This window comes from Drosophila suzukii, chromosome 2L (assembly GCF_043229965.1).
Source record: "Drosophila suzukii chromosome 2L, CBGP_Dsuzu_IsoJpt1.0, whole genome shotgun sequence".
In the NCBI taxonomy this organism is placed as follows: domain Eukaryota; kingdom Metazoa; phylum Arthropoda; class Insecta; order Diptera; family Drosophilidae; genus Drosophila; species Drosophila suzukii.
The window spans coordinates 7,432,738-7,459,867 of NC_092080.1; the positions used below are offsets into that span (position 1 = coordinate 7,432,738).

Genomic DNA, 27,130 nt, shown 5'->3' on the forward strand with positions numbered 1-27,130 from the left:
ATTTATGCCAAACAATAAGGGGAAATAAATTTAAATGGATCTTAAAAGGAATCTGCCATTTCTTATGCCTGGCCATTAATAGCCAAGGAGAATTTGCGAAGCGCCAGCAGCTCCAGCGAAACAAATGCTCCAGGTGATGGAAGCCCACATCCAAACTGGGACTCAAACTCACATCACTCATACGCCATGTGCAGCACTCTGCTGTCTGTCTGTCAGTCAGTCAGTCAGTCAGCCTTTTCTGCTCTGTTTTTTAATTAAAAAATGTTAATGTGAGAGCTGCGAACTTGGCATGCTCAGGCGAAATGAGAGCTTAAATAGCCAGGCACGGAATTAATATATATATTTATTTTACTTTTTAATAAACTCTTTGCCAATTAAGACTTGTTTTTGGGTAGTGTTATAGAGTTCACTAGACTTGATATAAGTATATAAAGTTGTGTATATCTATATAATATAGTTGTCTCTTTAGAATTTTAGTTTGCTTTGATATTAAAATATGCAAATTAAATTCTACAGGAACTTTAAATGCATTATAGCTGGTTAAATTCACAAAAAGGGTTCAAAATTTCAAGCAAACTTTACGAAATGTAGTCAAAAATGGCAAAGGCTAAGAGCTTTATCCAAACTATCTAGAAGATAAATATGTAAATTCTTTTTGGTTCTTTATGTTGCTATAAAGACTGTTTGCAAATGCAATAATTTGCCAATGATTTGCCAGAAAACAGCCCATTTATCATGCGTAAAGCACTTGCATGTCGAATGCTCGATACTCCCCAAAGTATACTATGAAAAATAGCACCGAAAATTGTTGCACGGAGAAATGAAAATGAAAATCAAAGGCAGTGGCAATCGAGCGTGGCAACCACAGACAGGGAAAGAGATAATAAAGAGAGAGATAGAGAGACAGAGAGGATGCCATTGTTTGGGTGCAAGTGAAAGTGAAAGTCCTTTTGTGAGTGGGTGTCTGTGAGCAGCAAATCAAATTAAGCTATCAGATAACCGTGTAAACTCTGCCAAGCAATTGCAGTTTGCAGCCAGCAGAGGCTGGAATTTCACCTTGATATTCGGCACACAAACGCAGGACACACATAGCTCACATATATCAATGAATGGCAGCATGAAAAGAAATGGCTGGCGAAAAAAGTAGAGAAAGCCTGAAAAAATAGAGCAAAATCGGCAAAGCAATCAGCAATGCTGTATGTGTGAGGCGGGCTCTATATGTGGGTAACTGTTTCTGTGTGTGTGTCTGTGTATCTGTGTGGATGCAGCATAACTGACAAGGCGAATCGATAGAACTGCGTTAAACCAACGCCAAACAAATGCGGTGGGATAGTCGGTCTATTCTCACTTTTTTTCCACACTTTTTCTGGTTAATTTCCCCTTCTTTTGTATTCGATTTTCCTCTGGCTTAAAGTCAAATAAACCAAGTGGAAATCCCTGAAAATTAAATATTTATCAAGGGCTTTGATTAAATATTAATTGTATCAGTTGCAAAACATTAAAATAAGTAGAACATATGATTTAAAAAATTAAAAGAAATTTCTAATCCTTTATTAAGCTATTTATAAAATAATATGGTTGATACTTTCCCGTTTTATTTTCATAAACTGTTTCAATTTTCTATGAACAACTCTACCAAACTTTAGTTTTCCTCAGCAAAATAATAACATTATTTTATGCCCAAAAAAATAATTATATATATAGAATTTAATCATCCCAAAACGCCAGCTAAAATCAATTTTTCATTCATAACAAAATTTACCCGAGAGCATAGTATAAACTGCAAAGTCTAGAATTATGTTGACAGCAAGCTGGCTGCAAAATGATTTCATAAACTTGTATAAAATATGTTTTCTTTTTGCCCAAAGAGCTTGGCCTGGTGCAATAGTGTGAGCTCAGCATAATGCATTTATGAAACCCCAAAGCTTCTCTGAGGGTCCTTTTACATCCTGCCACAATGACACCCACACAGGTGCATTTGCTGCCTTGATTGCGAAAGTGTCAAAGGTTGCGTATGGGATTTTTGCCATCTTTTTTATACCTTTTTTTTTTTTTTATTTGGTCGTCGAAGGCCGCGCTAAATGCGTTTATCCGAAACGGGAAATGTCACAAAATGGCTGGCTGGTAAGGGGAAAATTGAGAAAATTGCAAAAAAGCGAGGTTGGGGAAATCGCCTTAAAGTGAGCAAAACAGGCAGAGAGGACTTTAAGGACAATGGCGGCAGGCAACTTAATGTCAACAGCAGGCAGTTAATGATACTCATCATTATCGGGGACCCAGGGACCAGGGACCACAACAACGACTTCTTATCGCACACACACACAAATACATAGAGTACTACATTCATTAAAGCACGCGCACGCATACGCCCCGTTGGCCCGCCCTCGCAGCCAGATTACGTATACGCCCGAGTGTTTGTCAGGCGAAGGAGGTCCCAATGCTTAGTGACAAAAATATCGGAGCAGCCTTGGTTGTATGTTTTTGCTGGGGGTGTGGAGATGGTTGGGTTCTAAGGGAGGGCGTGCACTTAAATCTGTTCTTGTTTCAAGTGCGCAAGGAGCACGTTTTAGCAACGGCTTCGGTTCATTTTAAGTGACGCTTACACGGCACGACATCATGGCCCCCTTTTCCCCTTTTCCCCTGCCCATTTTCCACTTTCCACCTTCAGTTTCCCCCCCCCCCCATGGCATTGCATAACTTGTTGCTTTAGCTGGCGCTTAACTTTGCTCTCAATGAATTTTATAGTTGCGACTGCCTGCCATCCAGCCATCCAGCCAACATCCTGGCCAACATCCTTGCTCGTCCTTGCTTGTACAAAATCCCGTCTATATCCTGCCTGCCTGTTGCTGCATTTGGCTTTTAAATATTTAACAAGCACAATTATTGAGTTCACTATGCCGAAAGCTCGGTTTGAATGAATTCCAAATGTTATGCACAGAAATTCTCGCTTTTTTGGGGTATATTTCGTTGCAAAACTTTTGAGAGATAAATGCCCGATTGGGTTGCGCCCCCTAAAAAACTTTGGCTTCCATCCCAAGGATAATAAAATGTAAGAGAACTTTTTCGGGTTTCGGATTCGCTGGAGCAAATTTAATAATGGTTTCGCAAACTGTTTTTTATGAGTTTTTCGCAGAAAAGCGTCGTACGCATAAAGCTTTATATGCTCAGACACCTGGAAAATTGGAAAATAACATTTATTTTTAAAATCATCTGCTGAATCAAAATAAACAAATCGGGCAGACTGTGATTCAGACTTTCAACGTATAAAACAAAGAATACAATGTGTTTTTCATTCCTCAAAAATCATTTTGGCTTATGTTTTATATTTTTCATCATAATATATTTATGTTTATTTACACACATGTACTTTTTAATGCTTACTCAATTACCTGCTGCAACATTTAACAAATAGTTTAATTAGGTTGTTTAAATTAGTTTATAAAACTTTATTAATTCATCAATAGTCACATTTTCTTTTTAAAAATTGTATTTAATAATTCCGTTTTTTATTTTATTTTCCATTATAAAATAAAATGTTTATATTGACACACATGTATATTTGACTCTTTACATATTTACTCAAAACTACGTTAAACAATTAGTATAATGGATTTGTTTTTCGCACATATTGAATTGTGTACATAAGTATATTCACTCATTCAGACAAGTGCTGTCGAGTGTTTTCACACCTGGCGAAAGGTGCGTTGCTAAATATTTGCGATACTCGATATTTTTGTAGAGCCGCAGTTGTTGGTCAATTTAACACCCAGTTAAACTGCCAATGAAATCCCTTTCTGCGCACACAGTTTTTATCAAATTGGCACGACCCCTGGCTGACCCCTGCCCCCTTGGCCCACCCACCTGACCTCCGACATCAATTTTTACACGTGCTGTCAATCAGTGGCCCCACCTCAGTCCAGTTTGGTGCTCGCCCGTAACCTCAATCGCCCCCTCCCCCTTCTTTCGGCGCCCATGTGCCCTTTGACCTCCACCTCCGCTGCGAAACCCAGCTGTCGGCGAGCTTTTCACTCTGATTTTGTTTGCTGCGAGCGGTGGTTCTGAGGTCCGATCCCAGTACCAGGTTAACTCCCAATGCCACAATCTCATAGGGTAGTGGATTTTTTGAAGGGTATATTAGCTCTATGTGGGGTTAAATATATATAATTTTAAAACTTTTACTAGAGATTGCAAAGGATATATATTATATAAGCCCTGCTTATCTTTAAATGAATTTATTTATAGAGATTGTACTTTACATTGCATTTTTATTGTTCTGAAAACTATTCTATTATTTACACTTCCATAGGTTATAGACAAAGGAAATATTTTTAAAATTTTTATTAAATCTTAAAGCTACAATAAAGCTGGAAATAAAGACATAATTAGACACAGGAATTTTCAATCATTTCTTTTTATAAGTTCCTATATATTATTTATTTATATTTATTTTTTACACTTACATATAAATATTTTTAGTGATTTGGGTTTATTTTGCAGAGTATTTTTCCTTCGAGATCTAGGTTTAATCTGTAATTTCCCCCTTTTGCTAGTTGCCACGCACCAGCAACGTGCCAATTAATCATATTAATTTGTTGCCGTTCTCTTGTAAATTCCTCATATCGATTTTCAGCAGCCGCTTTTCCGAATTAGGCCCCGAAATTTATGCAAATTTATGCTGGCTAGGAGCCCCCAAGTCCTTGTGCCTTGGTAATACCAAAAAAAAAAGAGGAAAACCCAAACAGCACATGGCCCGCAGCCCGACTAAGCAAACATAATTGTAACTATTTTATGGCCAGCTCGCCAAAAATTATGTTAAGCATCGCAGGGCAGTAAAAACAGGCAACGACCAACAAAATAACAACATCATCATCATTAACATCAGAGAGCAGAGGAACAACAAACACAATGGTGGCGTTTTAAAAATCTAATTAGCTGCTTCAATGGCGAAATTTAATTAAATAAGTTTGTGCAACTGCCGTCGATGCTGTAAAGTTAATTAAAAAAGAGCTGTTGACACACATCCACACATGCAGGATGTTCGGTGTAAACAAGTCGAAGGAGAAAAGGATGGCAAAGGATGAAAATGCCGAAGGCACCTTGGGAAATATTCCTGGCACTTAACCAAGTTAAGGCAAAGTTCTTAACTTTCCGATGGGCAAACTTAGGAGTGCTTGACTTGGGCTGTAAATTGATTTGGATGATCAAAGACAAATTGGCTAGAAAGCGATGATTTATTTATCCACGCGTGGGTTCACATTTTACCATCAATAAGCCACTAGCTCACGGCACACCTTCCCTTGTCAATATATGCCATTTATTTCCAGGTGGTTATTTATAGATATCCATAACCATATCTTATCGGGGGCTTTGACATCCTTCTTCGCCCATAAATTGCTATCTGGGCTTTTAATCAGGTTTTATTGACACACTTAATCAAAGTTAATGCAAAAAGCGATCCTAACAGCAATTTGTGTTGGTAATTCCTAAGACTTTGAGTGCTTATAATTCCAATGGATTTTAAATGTATAAGGTTATCTGTTCTGAGTAACTTAAAAAAAAAACTAACCAGACATATTATAAATTGATCTTTAGGAAGTCATATACATGAAGATAGGAAATAAATATTTTGTACATTATTTAGTTTCTATTGATAAACCTAATAAATAATTTTATTACGTTCTTCTTTATAAATTATAAAAAAAGGGATTGTAACAGCCCGAAAATAAATATTTTTTCAATACTTATTTTTTGTAGAAAATTGTATTTAAATACCTAAATATATATTTTAAAATGTGATGAAAAAATATATTTCAGAACTTCTTAAGAATCCATTATTATAAGCCCCTGAATACCAAATATTTATTTCTCCGCTGTTATATTTTTATAATTTAAGACCTTTATATATTTTATATATTTCAGAACTTTTTAACGAATCCATTATTATAAGCCGTTGAATACCAAATATTTCTATTTCTAAATTTTAAGACCTTTACATTTATTTTCACTACTTTCTTGCCAAGAAAACTGCAGGGCCATAAAACCCAAACTTGCATATGCGATGACTAACAGGAAGCTAACTAAATCGTAACTTCATTTAGGTCTCCTTGCTGAGCAGGACTTTGCACAAATGTTCCCTGGTTCGTTGCCCATCCACATTTCCCCATTTCGTTTTTTGTCACACTCCGGCAAACCGAGAAATTCTAGCCAGGATCCATGAGAGTGGTGTTTCAGGTTAAAGGTTTTTGGGTTGGGGAAAGGTACAACTACTTGCTTTGTCCTTAAACGAATTAAGTAGAGCTTATGCTGGGAGTCCCAGCAGTAACTACTTAACTGAGCAAAAAACACGGGAGGCCATTAACTCTCGGATTTGATGCGAGCTTTTTAGCTTGGGTTTTTGCCTGATTCAGATTCTGATTCCTGCTCCTGTTCGTCCTGTTTTGTGTCTCTCTTTGTGCTGCTGCTCACTTATTAATGAGTACTCTCTCTCTGGCAGCCACCCACTCCAACTCCCCATTTTGCTCGAAATGCTCGTTGTACTTGCCACATTTGCACATTGCGACAGGATGGTGTTTTCCTGCTCCTTTGCCACGTGGAGCTGCCAGGATGCCTACGTAGTTATCTGAGCGCCTGGCTGGCAATTCCGTGCACTCCTCACATACAAACAATCAGGATGCGGAGAGGCACACAAATGGCATACACAGGCACACACACTGCTGCACACAATTTCAGACAGCACCGTGAAAGGACGAGCTGAAAAAGTTTGCGGCTGAAATGGGGGGAAAACACAGAAAAAACGGTCTTATATGTGGGAGTCGCAGTGAAGATGTCCTTTTAAAAATGCAAGCCATATATAAAACTAAAAAAATGTTTTTAAATCCCCATTTTATCAGAAAAATAACTTTAAAGAACTATATATTATAATAAAATATAATATAATAGGATATAATATGATATGATATATGATATAATATAATATAATATAATATAATATAGTATAATATGATATAATAGAATATAATATAATATAATATAATATAATATAATATAATATAATATAATATAATGTATTATAGTCAGAAAATCTTATTCTGAAAAAGAATTTTATTAATAAAACAAACTGTACATTAGAATCAGAAAAATACAATATTTATTTATTAACATTTTAAGTCAAAATAGTTATCACGCGATTTATTTTTTACGTTTTAAAAAGATGCATTTCTTCAATTTGTAAAAATTCTACAAAGAATCCTTGATTTGATAAAAAACACGTTAAAATTTCCCCCCTTAAATTATAAATAAATATTTCTATACAATTGTTTATACTTGCTAAAAAATACTCACTTTTCTCTCGTTTTTTTTTTTTAAATAAATGCATAATAAGACTACCTTAAGCAGGGTATTCACCAACTGACAAAACAAAAACGGGAAGGCCGAATGAATATCTCGTTTTTTATATAGTTTCAGTTTTCGCCAGGCTCTTTTTGCCGCTCATTTTCCACAGAAATTTTCAAATGTGCAACTGTTGAGTATTTATTAGTGTGCCCCATAAGCATGAATGGTTCTCTGTGCGATAGTATGTGGGTATACCTACCTCTATAGGGGTCGTGGGTCAGGATGGGGTCCTGAGGTGTTTTTGGGGATCTGGAGGGGTCGGTGGTTACGGTTACGGTTGGCTCGTGTGGCTCCCTAGGGGATTTGCGCTTGAATACAATTATAGCGAATGTATTCAAGTGCGCAGTGGAAAGTTCGTGGCAAACTAATCAAGAACCTATAAATAGGCGCCCATATTCCCATGAATTCAGGTGTTTTCTGGTATTTCATGGATACAGATGGTATTTCATGAACCTGGTAGCCGGAGATCTCAATCAGCTTTCGTGTTTATGCTTTTTCGGCCACTTGGCAAGTAAATAAAATATTCAAGAGCCCGCAATGTACGGCACGAAATTGTGTAATCTTTAAAGAGATGGCCTTAAATAATTTTGTGTTTTCTTAGCTTGCTTACTCATGGTGATTTGGCTAACACAACAGACTTTAATAAGCTCACCTTTAGCCTGGGCAAACATAATAAGCAATTAAGCTATGGCCTAAACATAAATATTATATGGTACATATGTACATCGTTTGTTAATAGGGATATGAATATTTATATTGCAATTTCACTCAAAAGATTTTTTTTGCGGCAGTTCAATTAACAACAAATACCATTATTTTTTTGGGAGTACTACTTACGTAGTATATATACTTTCTTTTTTTCTTTTAGGTGACCAATAGTAGAAAGAATTTAGACCTTATACCACCCCTAAATCATCTATTTTTTACTTCACTGTATCATCGTTATATTATTATTATTATGCTTTGAAAAAATGTATTATCTAACAATTTGTGGCCTCACTGTACTTTGGTCAAACCAGAGAAATTCGCCTAATGGATTTTTGTTTGCCATTACTTTATTGGTGCTCAAAACAAGTTGCTATCTATCTAACTGCAGTTATAGTTTCTGCAAAACCAGTTTTTTATTATTCAAAACTGAAGTGGGTTAAACTTAGCTAAGCTGATAATTCTGCTGCAGCAATGCTGGCTGCGCAGTCGACGTCGTGATTATCTAATCAAAGCTAATCGCAACGTACATACATATATATTTATGATCTTATGTTTACTTATATATGGGTCAAATAAAAAAAAGAACAATATTAAAAAAACCATAACTGTTTTTCAATAAAGTTAAAGAATAACAAGTATATTAATATAAATAAAGATACACATGTTATGAGGTCTTCAAAGGTTTTATGATAGACCCAAAGCCAATAATTTAACGAGATAAACCAATTTGCGGGAGGGGGTAAATTGAGGGGGCGGCAAAAGTGAACGGACGCATTGACGTCGACAACAATAACAACAACAACGGAAAGTCGGGCGCATTATTTAGTGGGTATGGTATTATTTTTAGGCACGCTTTTATCAGCCATACAGCATTATATTCGTGTTTCGGGTGGCGTTTTCCTCGTAGACTCCGTGGCGCAACGGTAGCGCGTCCGACTCCAGATCGGAAGGTTGCGTGTTCAAATCACGTCGGGGTCAATTGGCAATTTTTTTTTATAATAAATTTTTAATTCCTATACTACAAATAATAATAGAGTTTTAGTTAAAACTTGCCAACATTTAATGTTAAATATTAAAAAACAACTAAACTATAGATAGAAAATTTAAAAAAAAATATTTTGTTTAGCTTTGCTGCATTTTCAATCCACTGGATGTAATACAATTGATCCTGACGTGATGTGTAAAACATATTTAGTTATTTATAGTAAACTTTTATCTGTTCTAGACCTACTTACATAAGTAAAATATTTTTTTTATCTTTAGAAATTAACTCATCTTTGATAATTTTCAAAGTTTTTCATTCAATATAATCACAAATTAAGATTTAATAAAGAATAGACAAGAAATCACATCAATTTATTCAGTTATATTTATAATTGAAGAACTTCTAGGACTTTTCTGATTTTCTAAGGATTTAATTGATTTACTTTTATTACATTTCTATACAAATTTATTTCTCTTATTTCTTTTTTCCAGCTTATCCCTGCTAGCCAACAACCGAATAAATCAAATCAATGTCACCAATTACTCATCTATTTGCAACTCATTGGGCCGTAATGATCCCCCTGGTCCTTTAGACCCTGAATCTGTTAAAAGACCCTTTCATCGAATTCGCAAATAAATCTATTCAATTCGCTTAAGTGACGCTTTTCAAAGGCTGAATAAGTTGATGCGCCCTTGCTTAGACTTTTGTTTTTTGTCAATTAAGCAGCGAAAAGTCAAAGCAGAAATCACTTAAAGTATTCAATTACAAAATGTAAAACAACACAGCACAAAATGAAAGAGATGAAAGTGCGGGGAAAATAGGGTAAAATGCTGGGAAAATGCTGGGAAAATGGGAAAATCATGGGGGTGGGGGTGGTAAAAGCAACAAAAGCGAATGGAAAAGTGAAATGAAATAAAACTGCGGGACAAAAATGAAAGCCAGTGGCTGACAGGGACGGAAATAGTGAGGGAGGAGTGCAGCGATAGCAGCAATAACTACAACAACAGGTGGCTCCCGCATATGTTGCCGTTGCGCCGTCAGTGTCCGCTAGGTGGCGTCTGCTGGCATTTACCTCCCTCAATTTATTTCGCCTGTCACTGTTTTTCCCCCTTTTTTTCCTTCTCCCCCGCTTTATTTTCCCCTTCGTCCTTGTGGGTGGGCGTGGGTGTGGGCGTGGGCGTGATGGGTGGTTGCCTGTGGCCTTAGAATAAATATACACTACCAACCCCCCATCCACCGTTTACACAAATAATTGTTTTTTGGCCAGCCAGCCAGCTTGCTGCACTTTTTTGCAAATAAAGCCAAAGTTGTTGCCGCAGTTTAATCTTTTTTCGTCGTCGTGATTTCAACAGCTGCCGTTTGGCGGATGCAGCTGCTCCAGGAGCGCGGGGCTAATGCAAACAGGTCAGATGAACGGCTTACAGTGGGGAAAAAGGGCTGAGCTGGCCTCATCCTTGAGAGCACTTCCACCCGGAGGCTGTTCCTTCGAGTTGGCCTCGGAATAGTATAATGAATGCGAATATAATGTACAGATCTTAAGAGTGATTACGAAATTGTTAGCCTTTTCTATCTTATTTTAAGATATACTGATGGCTATACCGAAAAGGGACTATTTGGCACGTTTCGAGAATTGGAAAAAACGTTGGCTTAAGTGTATTTTATCCGGAGGGGATTACTTTGAAGGGGCTGAACTTGATTTAGAAGTATAAATAAAGATTTCTCATTCACCTTACTTTTTGTCCACAGTAGTATCTTCCAAAGTTTATAAAAGATCATAAGTTAAAGTAAGAATTTTTTGGTCTTACTAATCTTTTTTATGTAAATTTAGCATACGTCGAAATAAATAAGTCCTAAAGAAATCTTATAAATGTAGAAATCGTTGTAATATGGAAAAGTTTATAACCAACCATGATCTTAAGTTTACCTAGCAAATTAACTTCAATAAAAAAACAACACTAGATAGTAGGAATATCCTTTATTACTATAAGTATAATTTCTAATAAATTTCTACAGTTACCTTTTAATTGCTTTAAAATCTTAAAAAAAGGTTTCAATCAAATTGACTTATCAAAAAAAAAAAAAAGAAAAAGAAATTAAAGTTGTGGGATTTATAACAAGTACTTAATAAACAAAAAGTTAATTCTAACATAAAAGCAATTATTAACACTATTCAAAGTTGTATGCCTACAAAAATGTCTAGTACATTTTTTGTTGCTTTATAAAAGTCCATATTTAAAAGCTTATTATTAGGCATAAATAGAAATCCATTGAAGGAGATGATAATAACATTAAAATGAAATTTTCACCATAAACACAAGAATTTATCTCCTTTTTATTTGACCCATTGTGCGCAGGGGAACAGGCAGTTGTTAACTCTGATTTAATGGCCACGTTGCAGTACCTGCAGCTACCTGCTTTGTTTGTGTGTCTGTGTGCGTGCTCGACCGTACTTGACTGCCCTGTAGCCCCAACCCCTGAAGCCCCTTTAACCCCCTTTAGCCCCACAACCCCATCGTATCTGTCGGGTTGGCCGTGCTCAACAGAAGTGGCTACGTGCTGTGTTTGCGGGGCTCGAGATCCATCCGGATACCTGATGCAGTGTGCTACACTGCGCGAAAAATAAAACAAAGTGGGTGGTAATTTTAAAAAAATCTTCATAAATTGTATACTTATATTTAATGGTTAGTATCCATTGTGAAATCATAACTACTTGATAATAATCAAGTGGGCATCTTAAATATTTTAAGAATGATATAATGTTTCCTTATCTTTATTAGTTCATTTGAAAAAGAGAAAGATTTCAAAAGTTTAGTCTTGCAGAAACATGTTTTGAACTTGGAATATCTAGAATTGATCAAAGAACATGAGAACTTTTTTCCCCATGTAGGACTTTTAGTCTCCTACGTGATGTGGTCCTTGTTGTGGGCTTTTAATGGGTTAATGGCGCCATCTGCTGCCCCTCCTCTCCATCATTCCCTGCTGCTAGCAAAATTGCAGTTTGGAGTGGCGAGAGCCATTGGCATTATGATAAATACACTTTTGGGTGGCCACTGCAACTTCGGGGGCGAATGGACTTCTAAATTACTTGGTGGACCAAAGTTTGGGACGCGTCCTGTGCCTGGTGGCATGGTCGCCCCATGGCCCCAGGCTATTGAATCAAAGCACATTTCCGGACAGCAATTTGCTCAATTGTGGCAAAAGTTTGCCGTCGTTTGCATAAAATGCTCGTTGGAGAATGGAGAATGTCGGCTGGAGGACAAAAAAGTTGTTGCAGGACCACAGAAAATGTGAGCTGCCTGCTGCAGACAATGTGCAATCTGTGCCAGGCACATGTCACCATCACACAAACACAGACACGTACGGTGTTCACTGTACAGTGACACCCCCGCAAACACACTGGCACACAGAGACAAAGACAAGGCGCAACAATGAGGCGAGCTAAGGATAATGGAGATGAAGCTGCAAGAAAACTGCACAGAGGAAAAATAATAACATATATAAAATATTATATATTAATACTTATAATAAATCGTAATTTAATTGCAATTTTTTAATACGCCACAGTAACCACAAGAATATTATTTTTAAAATGTGCCTAAAAGTATGCAATGAAATAAAAGTTGCATTTTTGAATGCACACTTTGCCTGCTGCATACTGCATACTTTTAGACACCTTGATAAATAAATTTAAAATCCTAGTGAAATTTGCGGCAAATACCTGAACATGTAAACATTTTAGGGATGCCACAAAATGCAAAAGGATTTAAAAATCATTTAAAAAGGCATCTCAAAGTATGCAACGAAAAATAATTCAGATTTAAGTGCATACTTTTAAGCACCTTTAAAAATCTAGTGAATTGTTCTACTTTTAAGGAGCTTTAGGATTATTTGGTTTAATTAGAATCATATCTGAAACGAATACATTTTCAAAACTTAACATTTAACTTTTCATAAACCACTCTTTTTGCTTTGTTAAGTTTTAAACTAAGAAATTCTTGAATTTTTCTCTGTGCATAAGGGCTGTTTTTCGCTAGACAGAAGGTTGAAGGTGGTGGGCGTTGGGCTATGGACTGTGGGCGTGGCAGCCAACAACTTTAATGGTGTCAGTAATTGTTAACTCAAGCGACGTTTATTTCCTGTGCCTGTGTGCGTTTCAGCTGCATACTTTGTGGCGCTTTCATTATACTTCTTTGCTTGGCACTTTAACGCCGCTGTAAAAAGGATACAGATGGCACATATGTACATATGCGAACAAAGCTAACAGGAAGCACAAGTCAAGTGTCAGTCTGCAGGAAAGAAGGGCACCAAATGTGTGAGTAGGTAGCGCACCCTTAATGTCATTTGTTGCGGCGAAGTAAATTACGTATACGCCATGTGTTGGCCATGGTGGTCGGAAAATTAAGTGCGGCCCGCAGAGCGTTTAATTGACCCTTGACTCCACCGACACAAATGCCACATCAAGCGATGTGATGGCAACCATAGCAGCTGACCCAAAATCCCGCCAGCATTTGTCAATCCTGGTGTCAAAATTAAATGTCCGCTGTGGAATGGAATTGCCGGAATGTTGCTGTTGCCTCGGCTGAATGCCGCCGACAGGATAACAACAGTCGTTATAAATTTGTCTAGACGTCATTGTCCACTCACATGACAGGACATCCCACCAACACCCATCCGACCACCCACTGGTGGCCCGAATGTCCTTGGACAGCCAGAGTGACATGGCCCTTTGTCCTCTGGAAAAGCAAGGGGGGGGCGAGCCATTTGTCCGGCTGCCACATAAAAATTGTTTTAAATTAGTTGTTAATTTAACTACTTTGCAAGCTTTCTGCCAAAGCCAGCTGCCAAAAGCGGTTAACCATAGAAGACGCTTAATGGCTCTTTTTATGGGGTCACCAGGGAGGTCGACTGGGAACTTGGATAACCACCGGCTTGCCGGGCACTAAATGGAATTTTTCCTAAATGGCCTTCATTCGTATTAGAAGCAAGGGTAGTTAAAATTTGTTTCAGTAAGGATCTAACATTTAAAGACCTGAAAACATAAATATTTGTTCTTATATGAATATATTTGAAATATAATATGAGGTGTCTAAAAGTATGCAGTAAAAAAGGATAGTTTCATTGTACTTATAATCTTAAAATATATTGTTGCATACTTTTAGACATCTAAAATTACACTTAAAGTGATTTTAAACACCTAGTTACTTGTTTATTTACACTTAAACAAAGTCTTTCTTAAATTAAAGACTGAATTTCACATAATCAAGCGAATTAAGCAACTGGTTCCCTTGAACTTAGTTTACACACAAACGGTATTCATTGGCTGAGGGATTATATTTTGAGATGAACACAAATGTACTTAAATATCCTTTGCCATTGATTCCTGTATAAGTTTCTTGAACTATAATTCTTCCTAATCCCCATTGATATCAAAGAGCAACAGATATTTAGTGAGTGCTTTTGAGATATTATATTCAGTGATGTCATAGAAAATTAAAAATGATATTATAAGTTATATTATATTATTTAAGTTATAAGATAGTTAAATACCAGAACTCATAAATAAATCATAATGAATAGAGGATTTTTTTTGAAAAATTCTGATTTATTTTTTCATAAATATCTTAATTTAAGAAGAGCGAATTTTTCTGATAGGTATTCCTCAGATGCCAAATCATTATGTTTGTATAATTCAATTAATGTATGTATCTGCTTATAAGGGTCTTTAAAGAAAAGAAAGCGGATATTAAACACATTTAGCAACAAAAGGCGTTCCTAATTCGTTCTCTAAAAGGACAAACTGGCAGCACTGATTCTATTACCATTGACTCTTGACTCCAAATTGACTTCATTTGCCGAAATGAATTTGATTTATGGACGGGCCACACGCAAACACACACATTTACCCTTATTATCTGTGGTCTTCCGAGTGATTAAGCAATAAATATACAAGTTGACAGTAAATTATTAACGTGGCAAATGGAAGAGTAGATGGGACTTGGGGAACCCAACCCCGACCTGGAGTCATCTTCGGTCGTTTATCGCTGGCATCCTTGCCCCCAAAATCTTCTGGCAAGGCCAGGCACGTAATCCTGGTAAATATTTGAGCAAATATTAAAAGTAGAACAAATTCAAAACGTGACAATCGAATTTTCCCTTTTTCAACCCCCATCCAAAAGGCAATTCTCTCGTTTTGTGGGTGTCAAAAATGGACTTTAAGTGCATAATTTGTGCTCGAATGAGTGGCAATAACCGGAATGCAATTCAAAAGTCATTTGTAAGCGGCACATAAGCCCGTGGGCGGGGTCAGGAATTTTCAGGGTTCTGTCTTTGTGTCTGGGCCTGAGTTGGGATCATAAACGTAAAACGCTTAGCCCCAAAGACAAAGGCAACTCGCATATATATTTTGAAGGGCGATGGGGAGGCGTGGCAGGAGCAACAATGCCGCCAAATGAAACAGCAAACAGAAAAAAGAGCAGGCGCGGGTGTGGGAAAAAAACATGGCCATAACAATAAAAGCACAACAATAAGCAGTAACAACGAGGACAACATCGCCGAGTTCTACGGCATGAGGTAACACACACAACACCAGTGCTGACGGCCAAAAAAAGCCACATCAAACATTTAAAACACCTGCAGGTATTTGGCATTGGGTAACAAAATGTTTGAAACAAATAAAAATTCATTGAGCAAGTTATACTTTATTAAACGTATGTATGTAGGCTTTTGTTGTATTTATTATGTTTGCTATTCAATACATTGTTAGGTATTCAATTATGTTTATTCTAACAAAAGCTGTTCCTGAAATGCATCTAAAAAATAGTTTAAAATTTTTTATTTCCTTTATAAAGAAAGTTCTCTGGGATCGTATAGTCCTTCAAAATTTGTTTTAATGTTATTAAACCAGTTTTTAAAACATTAAAAAAATTAAAAACGCTGAAAACACTATCTGTATCTAATTATCTCAAACGATATTACTTAAATTGAAGAGATTGTAATATTTTCGGTGCCACATGCACCAAAAACCATTTTTTGGTGTCTAAAAGTATGCATTAGAGAAGGCATAATCGTATTTCCGGAAGAAATCATTGTATTTCTGAGTTTAAAATAAAATGTTGCATACTTTAGACACCTACAATGACAGTTAAAAGTGATTTCAAAGCCCAAATGATTTTTGTAGCCCCCACAAATAGGAAATATTTTTAATTTTTTTTAAATTAGTAGCCAGATTGGCAGAACTGAAGGAGGTACGAGTACAGGCGCAGGATCAGGATAAAGCAGCGGATGTGGGAGGCAGGCTCGTGGCCATGGCGCTGCCAAGTGTAGCAGATTAACGGAATGTTTGTTAAATGGCGCACGGTTGTGTTTCAGGGGCAGGAATACAGGACTAAAGGACTATGGGCTTACAGAGGAGCAGTGGAAAAAGCGGGAAAAGGCGGTGGCAGGCAGGACTTTCTGCAGGCGCGGCTGTGGAATGCCGTAATACTCATAATTTGGGACGACTGTGCGCCATTGTGTGCTAACTTTGGAAAAGACAATGCAGACCCTAATAAGGCAGTCAGACTTGCAGAAAACCACTTTCTATTTCTTTCATTCTTTTAGCTACTTTAAGCTCTTAAAATATTCAATTCCACAGCTTAGTCGGCATTTTAGCTAATTAAAAAAATATAAGAAATGTAGGCCAAGTTTAAGGACTGCAAATCGAATCACAAAAAAGGACACACACATTTTTGCCGTTGAGTATTTTCATTTGCCTAATGCTCCTTTAAGCCGCTTAGGTTGTTATATGTGGTCGGTCTCTTTTGTACATATAAATTTAAGCCTGGGTGTACACTCAAGTTGCTCTGGCAAGTCTCTGTGTGTGTGATGACAATGATGGACATTTAAGTAGGGATTTATTGGGTGTTGAAAAATCAATGGATCGAACGCAGTTTTGTCAAAGAATCACCAATCATTCGAGCTAGTTTCCTAGCTATTTCAGAATTAGAATTATTTGTTATAGAAATATATTTTATACGGTTAAGGTATACATATTTCCAGCTACATAGTTCGATTTAAGATTGCTAGCCAGGATTTATAAAATCAATTCCAATTGCTCTTTGCAAACCGTTTCTATTTAAATCATGACTTCTGTATTTATGGCATAACGCCTCAATTCACATGAATGATTTCATTGTTGGCTGGCTGGAGGCAAACTCAATTCGAGGTGGCCCAAAAATTCGACAAAGGCATTCTTGTATGAGCTTATATATTTATACACGATTTCAATTGATTTGCCGTCAATTTCATTTGCCAAAGTAAAAATACCAGAGTCCCAAAATGTGGCAGATATGTACATATATTTCTATATATAGCATGTTTGTATATAGGGCAGACTTGCCCCGAGCATGATGAATTATTATTTTGCCCGCAGAAACCCACTCCCTTCGCGCATTACGCATACGCACCGTGTACTCAAATTCAAGTCGAGGCCGCCTGTCAGCATGTTTGTCCGTTGTTCGCTGTCCATTTGTCCGCTGGCCCAACCGCAATCATTCATCATGGTCCACCAACAACAAGGCGCAACAAGCAGCACATTGTTGTTGTTTGGTTTGGTTGAGCCCCCCATTTTCCGCTCATTTTCCACCCTATCCCTTAAACGTATACTCCCATATCCCCATCCCAAAAAAACCACCCACTTTGACATCGATATGGCGTTCTTCGAGCGGACATTGTTAATGTGTTCTACGTGTATTGTTTTTCCCAAACACATTCGAACTGAGCCAAAGGCAATTATACTTGCCTAGCAGCCAAACCAATCCCCAAATGTGCTAATCCATCAATAGGACTCAACGGGAGCTTCAACACTTTGTCTTCTTTGGGTTCCCCAAAAAGAACCGACAGCATTTGTACACGTTCCATTGTGTGCGAAACGGAAGCTGCAACTTATTACAAGTATTCAATAACTTTGTTTCCTTAAACATGGAAAAAATTATCCTTTTAAGGCTTATATATATATTGGATTGGTTTGAAAAGTAGTCATTTTAAGTATTTATATACACAGAAATCATTTTATAAAAAAAAAAAATTTAGCGAAAAGAAACTATCTTTGGAATAACCAATTGTTAATACATATTTTTATTTGTCTGAATAATCTAAAATATTATAAAAGTAGCTGTTCTCGGCTTACTTGCCCTATGGCAAATAAAGGGAAGTTTAGTAATGCACGGCTGGTCATCAAGACCATTAGTATAACGTGCATCCAAATCCAGCATATCGCAGCGAACCGTATCATCTCGACCATCTGGCTGTCCTTTAGACCATACGTCCTTAGTCACGTTTCGTCCAGTCGAAAACCAAACATGTTTCCACTGTATGTACAAATCGGTGCCAGAAGTCCAATAACCTTTGTCTCTGATATACAAATTGTGGTTCTTCATGTGGTTTATAACCTGATTCATCTCATCGTGGTTATCAAACGCGACCAAGTAAGCCTTCATTTTTCGACAAGCTATGTAGGCAGCATACCAATTAAGATGAATATTACGTTCAAAAATGTAAAAACGGGTGCCGATCTTTTGGAATCGACCTGTTATATTGGTTATATCCAGAGTACTAGGAATACCTAATTGAAACGCACAATAAATTGTTAGCAGAAACACTCCTGGTTACACAATCCTACCAGTCATAATATTCGCTGTTATATTGTAGGCCCCAGACAGGGAAATTGTTGCCAAAAAGGCAAAAAGTGTAGTAAACTTCAACCACATTTTGTAAGTACTAGAGAAACCTTGGTTCAAGGCATTCCTTTTATACCGAGTTCGTGCCAGAACCATGATGAAAATTAATGATACACCCAAAAAAATAGAAATGGTAACGCATGACCTTAAAATTTTAAATACACTAAAACTTTAGTCTTAGGTAATGGCTAACCTAGAACTAGAAAATGTGGACTATAATTATATATGTCCATATGTCATAAAAACCTAATGATTTTTTCCAAAAACTCAGTGATAGATAATTTGAAAAATATAATTTGCCTTTGGCTTTGCAGAGGGGATTTCAAATGGATTTGCTGAGGCTAGCCGATCGGAAGACAAAATATTTTAGCTTAATAAGCAATTAAAATAAATAAGTAATATAACTTACATGAGTTATCATTTAAAATTTTTTTGACAATACAATAAAAAATCGTTGGTGATAGATGTTAATTTTTATTTAAATTTAAGGTTATATACTTTTTCTAGTTTTTTCGTTCATGATTCCTAAAATGTTAGGTAGTTCTGACACTTTTTCGATAATTGTTGTCTGGGTGTACCCTCACTTGATTAGTTATTCGACTTGAATAATTTTTACGTTTTAGATAATAATAATAACTTAATATTATAATATTTTGGGGCAGCTTGCTTCTTTCCATAATATTGGAAAGAGTTATTTCGAATTTATACAGCGGCATGTTCGTTAGAAATGTTTGTTATTCGTGGTCATGAAGTGAAGAGCACAAGTGTTTAAAGTGCGGTAAATTTATATTGCACATGCTTCTGTGCATAATATTGGAAAAAGTTGTTTCGATTTTATACAACGGCAAGATCGTTAGAAATGATTGTTAATCGTGGTTATGTAATGAAGAGCACAAGTGTTTAAAGTGTTGTAAATGTATCTTAGGTTAAATGTGAAATAGTTTTATGGCCTTTAAGTAGCCTTTTACAATAAAACCCGTGTGGCTCATATAAGCTTATCGTTTGCTAACAAATGAAATATAATAAATAAAATAATTAAAGAAGATTTTCATTTCCCTTGGTTAAAGTACATTTAAAACTTCTTTCGTTTGAGTGCAAAAGTAGAAGAGACAAATTTCGCAGCCATTAGTGGAATTCAAATATAATTGCCTGGGAAAAGAATCCGCCAACTGTGGGGCCATTAAAAATCACTCCAAACTGCTTAGACTGCAAATTGTGTTTTACATTTCTTTCCCTCATTATTTGCACACGGAAGTTGGACACGAATTATGGCCAATGTATAATAGCCATTAAAACTTTCTTGTTTGCCCGACAAGTTGAGGGAGAGGAGAGGACAAGGCGGGCAAGCTAGCAGGAAAATGGAAAATGGAAAACCGAAATAAGCCAAGGTAGCCAAAGCAATAATCATTTCGCTCCCTGACTGACTGTCGTTGTATTTATATACACAGAAATAAATATCCCCATTAATCGTAGAGTAAAAGGGTATACTAGATTCGTCGGAAAGTATGTAACAGGCAGAAGGAAGCGTTTCCGAGCACATAAAGTATATATATTCTTAATCAGGATCACTAGCCTAGACGATCTAGTCATGTCCGTCTGTCCGTCTGTATGTCCGTCCGGATGAACGCTGAGATCTCGGAAACTATACAAGCTACAATATTAGGATTTGGCATGCAGATTCCTGAGATTCCTGCGCAGCGCAAGTTTGATTCAGCAGAGTGCCACGCCCACTCTAACGCCCACAAACCGCCCAAAACTGTGGCTCCTACAGTTTTGATGATAGAATACAAATTTAACTTAAATGTATTGTTCTCATTAATACCTGTCGATTGACAAAACAAAAAGTTTGCCACGCCCACTGTAACGCAGACAAACCCACATTTTTCATGCTAGAAAAATTCTTTTATCTGAAATGTATTAGTCTAGTCAATACCTATCGATTGACCCAACAAAAGTTTGTCACGCTCATAACGCTTAAATCTGTCTACCGCCCACATAACCATATATTGAGAACAGGGGTAGGTGGCGCATTTCAGACTGGCATTGCTACTTGCATAGCTCCATTTCTGTTTTATAAAATAAAATTTTAGCGAAATGAAACTATCTTTGGAATAACCAATTGTTAATACATATTTTTAATAGTCTGAATAACCTAAAATATTATAAAAGAAGCTGTTTTCGGCCTCGATGCCTTATAGCAAATATAGCCAATTTCTGTGGAGCACGGCTTGTCATTAAGACCCATTTTCCCGTCCCGTCCGCGCAATTCCAGCTCATCACAGTGTTCGTTATTATCTCGATTATTTGGCTCTAATTTGGCCCAAAATTTCGAAGTCACGTTTTTTCCATTCGAAAGCCAAACATGTTTATGCGCATATTGCAAATCGGTGCCAGAAGTCCAATAATTACTGCCATTAAGCTTTTCGTCTGTACTGATGTGTTGATAAAGAAATTCCAAATCTTCATGCCTATCAAACCCGAGCAAGTCTGCCTCCATTCGTCGACAAGCTTCGAAGGCACCAAACCAAGTAAGCTTAATATTGGGTTCAAAAAAGTAAAAATTGAAGCCGATCCTTCGGAATGGACCTATTATATCGGGTATAGCCAGATCCTTAGGAATACCTAATTGAAACAAACGATAAATTGTTAGCAGAAACACTCCTGGTTACTCAATCCTACCATTTATAATATTCGATGCTACATCGAGGGCCCCAGACAGGGAAATTGTTGCCAAAAAGACAAAAAGTGTAGTAAACTTCAACCACATTTTGTAAATACTAGAGAAACCTTTGTTCAATGCATTCCTTTTATACCGAGTTCGTGCCAGAAACATGATGAAAATTAATGATACACCCAAAAAAATAGAAATGGTAACGCATGACCTTAAAATTTTAAGTACACTAAAACTTTAGTCTTAGGTAATGGCTTACCTAGTACTAAAAAAATGTGGACTATAATTCTATATGTCTATATGTCATGAAGACCTAATGATTTGTTCCAAAAACTCAGTGATAGATAATTTAAAAAATATAATTTGCCTTTGGCTTTGCCGTGGGGATTTCAAATGGACTCGTAGACCTGAGGCTAGCCGATCGGAAGATAAAATATTTTAACTTAATAAGCAATTGAAATAAATAAATAATATAACTTACATAAGTTGCCACTTAAAATTTTTTTGACAATACAATAAAAAATCGTTGGTGATAGATGTTTATTTTTTATTTTAATTTTAAGGTTATATAGTTTGTCTAGTTTTTTGGTCATGACTCCTAAAACTTTAGGTAATTCTGATACTTTTTCGATAAGTTTTGTTTTCTAGGTGTACCCTCACTTGATAAGTTATTCGACTTGAATAGTTTTAACGTTTTAGATAATAATAATAATTTAATATTATAATATTTTGGGGCAGCTTGCTTCTGTGCATAATATTAGAAAGAGTTCCTTCGTTTTTATACAGCGGCATGTTCGTTAGAAATGTTTTTTATTCGTGGTCATGAAGTTAAGAGCACAAGTGTTTAAAGTGCGGTAAATTTATCTTGCACTTGGTTCTGTGCATAATATTGGAAGGAGTTATTTCGTTTTTATACAACTTCCTTGTTTGCCCGACAAGTTGAAGACAAGGCAGGAAAGCCATCAGGAAAATGGAAAATGGAAAGTCGAAATAAGCCAAGGTAGCCAGAGCTTGAGGTGGAACACGAGTGTTAGACGAAAACTGTTGCAATAATCATTTCGCTCCCTGACTGACTGTCGATGTCCTTGGCAGGACAAAGCGTTTGCCAGGACATACATAAAGCTATGTAAAACAAAAATACAAAAAATCCTGGGGAAGGAAAGAACAACTCGGATAGAAAAATTCAGCAGAGCGGAGCTCCGCAATTGCGCGACTGTCAATACAAAACGAACAATTATATGGTGGCCCAAAAGGGGGGGGGGAAAGCTGGAGGAGCAGGGGAAGATTAGCAGGATGTGGAGGAGCAGGAGCTGGCCAACTAGCTGCCAATGACAATGGACAATGGCCACACACACACACACACACACAATGGCAACAGGCTACTGTGTCCTTCTGAATTATTGAGCGTGCAACTTGTTGAAAATCCAAGGATACCGCCGAAAGGAGATGCTGCGGGCGGGTTTTTACACACAAGAAAATTAGATGAATTGGAGATTATAACTTAGTTTTAGAATAATCATTTTTTAAGCCAAATTATGTTGATTTGAAAGTGCACATTTATACTCACAAAACAAAAAGAACTTTAATTTAATAATATTTCAGATATTTGATTTAAAAAAAAAACATTTTCGAGTTGTTTTCGATATCTTTTTTCTTCGTATGCCAGAAAGATTTTTTAATACCTAAATAATATTATTATTAAGAAAGTTCTTATCAAATTGTCTTGAGTAACATGCAGATTTTTTTCTGTGTACCCACTATGTTCTGTGTGCCTGTATGTGTGTTGCCTTAATTTACTCATTTCAACAAAATGTTAAAAATTTACCAAGTTATTTTCCCACGGGAATGTTGCCTAGAGAATGAGTAGCTAAAGCGCTGAGAACAATTAAAAAGTTTGAGGCACTGACAAAGAATGCGCCAAGAAATGTGGATGGGTTTATGGCTTTTTAATGGGTTAAGAGCGTGAAAGGGATTGAAGGATGGGATGACATTACTAGATCGAAAAAGGTGTTAAAGCGTGGTAGAGAAAATTCCAAGGGGATGTCCTTGGAAATTTAATACAACTTTGAGCATGCTTTTCCAACGTTCAATTTGCCATCATCAATCAGTAACATTTTCTCAATCAATTTTTGATATAACAAGGGAAATTTAAGTAGCTGGAAATAAAGAGATGTCCTATCAGCTCAATTTTATACCCTCTCAAGAGCTCACAATTCCCAGCACTTTATTTTTAAAGGTATACTATACATTTTATGCAGCTTTTTAGATGCCACACCTCCGCCGCAAGTGGATATCCGTTAATTTCATTGGACCATTGGCAACAGCAGCTCGCAGCTGGCTGGAATGGCAGTCACGTCGATATTGTATGGCCAATTTGTTCGTGACTAACACTTTCATTGGCAGTTAGCCAGTTAGCTCCAGTTGAGGAGCATTAAACTGCCACAGTTTGCTCAGCAAATAAGCGGAGATGTGGTAAGAAGCCACAAAGAACAAAAGCCAGAGATGTATTCAGTGAGTTGAACAACTGAAACTTGATTTTATGTCACTTGGAAAGATAAAGAGGATTTAGGGAGCTTCCACATGCATGTGTTCGTAGTTTTAGAAAAATATAAAATACAAGGAAAATATAAAAAAGACTGATTTTCATATTGTTATATAGTAAGTTCCTTTTTAAAAATATATACATTCCAGAGCAATATTACGTATTATTTTATTGAATGGTGTTTGGGCTCACAAACAAAACTCTTCCCCTAATATTTAATTTCATGGATAATCTACCATACGATAAAAGAAGCTGTTTTTGGCTGGGGTGCCTTGCAAAACAGAGGACGTGGCAACATTTTTGTATGTTTATTGATAAGTACTGATAAGAGCAATATATATTAGTTCAAATTTTTATTCTAGCATTCAAACTGTAGAAGCGACAGGACAATAGAGTTAGCGCGGTCAAAATTTTAGTTTTTATAGTTACCAAGATCACAGCTTTCATATGGATTGACCCAACTAGTGATCCTGATCAAGATTAAAATTGAATTTATTAAAAAAAGACTCCACTCCATTCCATAAACCAATTTCCGAACAATATTGTGTATTCCTTTATTGATAGATGTTCGGACTTAAACAAAACTCTTCCAATAATTTGGTGGACAATCTACCACACGATAAAAGAAGCTGTTTTCGGATGGGGTGCCTTGCAAATGTATCCAAGATTAAAAGTGCAGTTTTTGTCATTCAGACCCACTCCTACACCCGGTTTGATTCTCAGCTCATCGCAGTGTTCCGCTTTGAATTCATTATTTGGCTCTCCCTTGAGCCATAAATCCGAAGCCACGGGCTGTCCATTTGAAAACCAAACGTGTTTATCCTGTTTGGCCCAATCAGTGCCCGAAGTCCAATGTTGTGCAGCCATTTTGTTATCAATAAGGTACTGAGATACAAGTTTCAATTCCTCTAAGCTTTCAAAAGCTACCAAATCAGCATCCTTTTGTTTGCATGACTCGAAAGCAGCATACCAATTATCTCCATTACTTTCAATAATGTATAAATTGGAGCCGATCTTTATAAATGGAGGTAAAGATTGTGTAACATTCACGAACCCAGGAACGCCTAATTGAGGTAAACAAAAAGTAGTTAGCAGGAACACTCCTGGGGAAACAATCTTACCATCAATCACATTAGGTGTTATCTTGTAGCCCCCAGACAGGGAAATTGTTGCAAAAATTGCAAAAAGTGTAGTAAACTTCAACCACATTTTGTAAGTACTAGAGAAAACTTTGTTCAATGCATTCCTTTTATACCGATTTCGTTCCAGAAACATGATGACAAATAATGATACACCCAATCAAATAGAAATGGTAACGCATGACCTTAAAATGTTAAATACACTTAAACTTTAGTCTTAGGTAATGGCTTACCTAGTACTAAAAAAATGAGGACTATAATTCTACTTTTAAGGTTATAAAAAACGGAAAGACGTCCATATGTCTTGAAAACCTTATGATTTGTCCTAAAAACTCAGTGTTTGATAATTTGAAAAATATAATTTGCCTTTGGTTTTGCCGTGGGGATTTCAAACGGATTCGTAGACCTGAGGATAGCCGATCGGTTGACAAAATATTTGAACTTATTAAGCAATTAAAAAAATAAATAATATAACTTACAAAAATTATCACTTAAAATAAGTATTACAAATTAGTACACTGGTCGGTTATGAGTATATTTACCTTTTGTTTCGTCAAAATACTTATGCCGACCAGTGTATACTTTAACAACATTTTGTAAATACTAGAAATACCCTTTATCAATTCGTCCCCTTTATACCGATTTCATGCCAAAAATATGATGAAATAATGCCAAGCGATAAGATAAAGGTTAAGATGGCTGCTTTCACTGAAATGTTTAAGAACTAAGAATTAAGTTTTCCCCTAATATTTAATTCAATGGACAATGGACATACGATAAAAGAAGCTGTTTTTGGCTGGGGTGCCTTCCAAAAGAGGGCGTGGCAACATTTTTGTATGTTTATTGAAGTACTGATAAGAGCTATATATATCAGTTTAAATTTTTATTCTAGCATTAAAACTGTAGGAGCGACAGTATTGAGCGGTTTGAGGGCAATATAGTGAGCGCGGCACCTTGCTGAAATAAACTTGCGGTGCGCAAGAACCTCTAGATTCTGCATGCCTAATCCCAAAATTGTAGCTTTTATAGTTACCAAGATCACAGTGTTCATATGAATTGACCCAACTAGTGATCCTGATCAAGATTAAAATTGAACTGATTAAAAAAGACTCCACTCCATTCCATAAACCAATTTCCGAACAATATTGTGTATTCCTTTATTGATAGATATTCGGACCTAAACGAAACTCTTCCTATAACTTGGTGGACAATCTACCACACGATAAAAGAAGCTGTTTTTGGCTGGGGTGCCTTGCAAATGTATCCGTCAATATAAGAGCACCTCCTGTCATTCAGACCCACACCTACACCCGGTTCGATTTTCAGCTCATCGCAGTGTTCCTCATTATTTTCATTATTTGGCTCTCCCTTGCGCCATAAATCCGAAGCCACGGGTTGTCCATTCGAAAACCAAACGTGTTTATCCTGTTTGGCCAAATCAGTGCCCGAAGTCCAATAATATGCAGCCATATTGTTATAAATAAGGTATTGAGATATAAGCTGCAGTTCCTCTAAGCTTTCAAACGCTATTAAATCAGCTTGAATTTGTTTACAAGATTCGAAGGCAGCAAACCAATTTAGACCCTTAGTTTCAATAAAGTAGTAATTGGAGCCGATCTTAATAAATGGAGCTGTGGTAATATTCAGGAACCCAGGAACGCCTAATTGAGGTAAACAAAAAGTAGTTAGCAGGAACACTCCTCGGAAAACAATCTTACCTTCAATCACATTCGGTGTGATTTTGTAGGCCCCAGACAGGGAAAGTATTGCCAAAAAGGCACACATGCTAGTATACTTCAAACACATTTTGTAAATACTAGAAATACCCTTGTTCAATGCGTCCCCTTTCATACCGATTTCGTGCCAAAAATATGATGAAATAATGCCAAGTGATAAGATAAGTGATAAGAAGGCTCTTTTCACTGAAATTTTAAAGAATTAAGTTGCACTTAAAACTAGACCTTTTATCGTTCATAT

General features: G+C 36.6%; 2 protein-coding genes, 1 long non-coding RNA gene and 1 other non-coding gene across 4 annotated transcripts in view; 2 read left to right on the forward strand and 2 right to left on the reverse strand.

Annotated features, from left to right (window-relative positions):
- LOC108019067 (serine-rich adhesin for platelets) overlaps window positions 1-27,130 on the forward strand; it is a 52,129-nt gene that overhangs the window by 21,084 nt on the left and 3,915 nt on the right. The window lies entirely within an intron of this gene.
- TRNAW-CCA (transfer RNA tryptophan (anticodon CCA)) lies at window positions 9,007-9,078 on the forward strand. Its single transcript has one exon. It is a non-coding gene; the product is annotated as a tRNA-Trp (tRNA).
- On the reverse strand, window positions 18,170-18,851 carry LOC108019103 (uncharacterized). Its single transcript, XR_010654787.2, has 2 exons — window positions 18,744-18,851; window positions 18,170-18,686 (listed from the first exon to the last, which is right to left on the reverse strand). It is a non-coding gene; the product is annotated as an uncharacterized lncRNA (long non-coding RNA).
- LOC108019076 (C-type lectin 37Da) lies at window positions 26,286-27,014 on the reverse strand. Its single transcript, XM_017086741.4, has 2 exons — window positions 26,872-27,014; window positions 26,286-26,814 (listed from the first exon to the last, which is right to left on the reverse strand). The coding sequence occupies exons 1-2, from the start codon at window positions 27,002-27,004 to the stop codon at window positions 26,366-26,368; spliced, it is 582 nt and encodes a 193-aa protein (XP_016942230.3). The 5' UTR covers window positions 27,005-27,014; the 3' UTR covers window positions 26,286-26,365.

What these genes read in the sequence shown, in the direction of transcription:
- LOC108019076 (XM_017086741.4), bottom strand. Translation starts at nt 27,004, where the DNA reads ATGAAAGGGGACGCATTGAACAAGGGTATTTCTAGTATTTACAAAATG. An exon ending in CACACCGAATGTGATTGAAG is followed by an intron (nt 26,815 to 26,871) that starts GTAAGATTGTTT and finishes TACCTCAATTAG; the next exon opens with GCGTTCCTGGGTTCCTGAAT.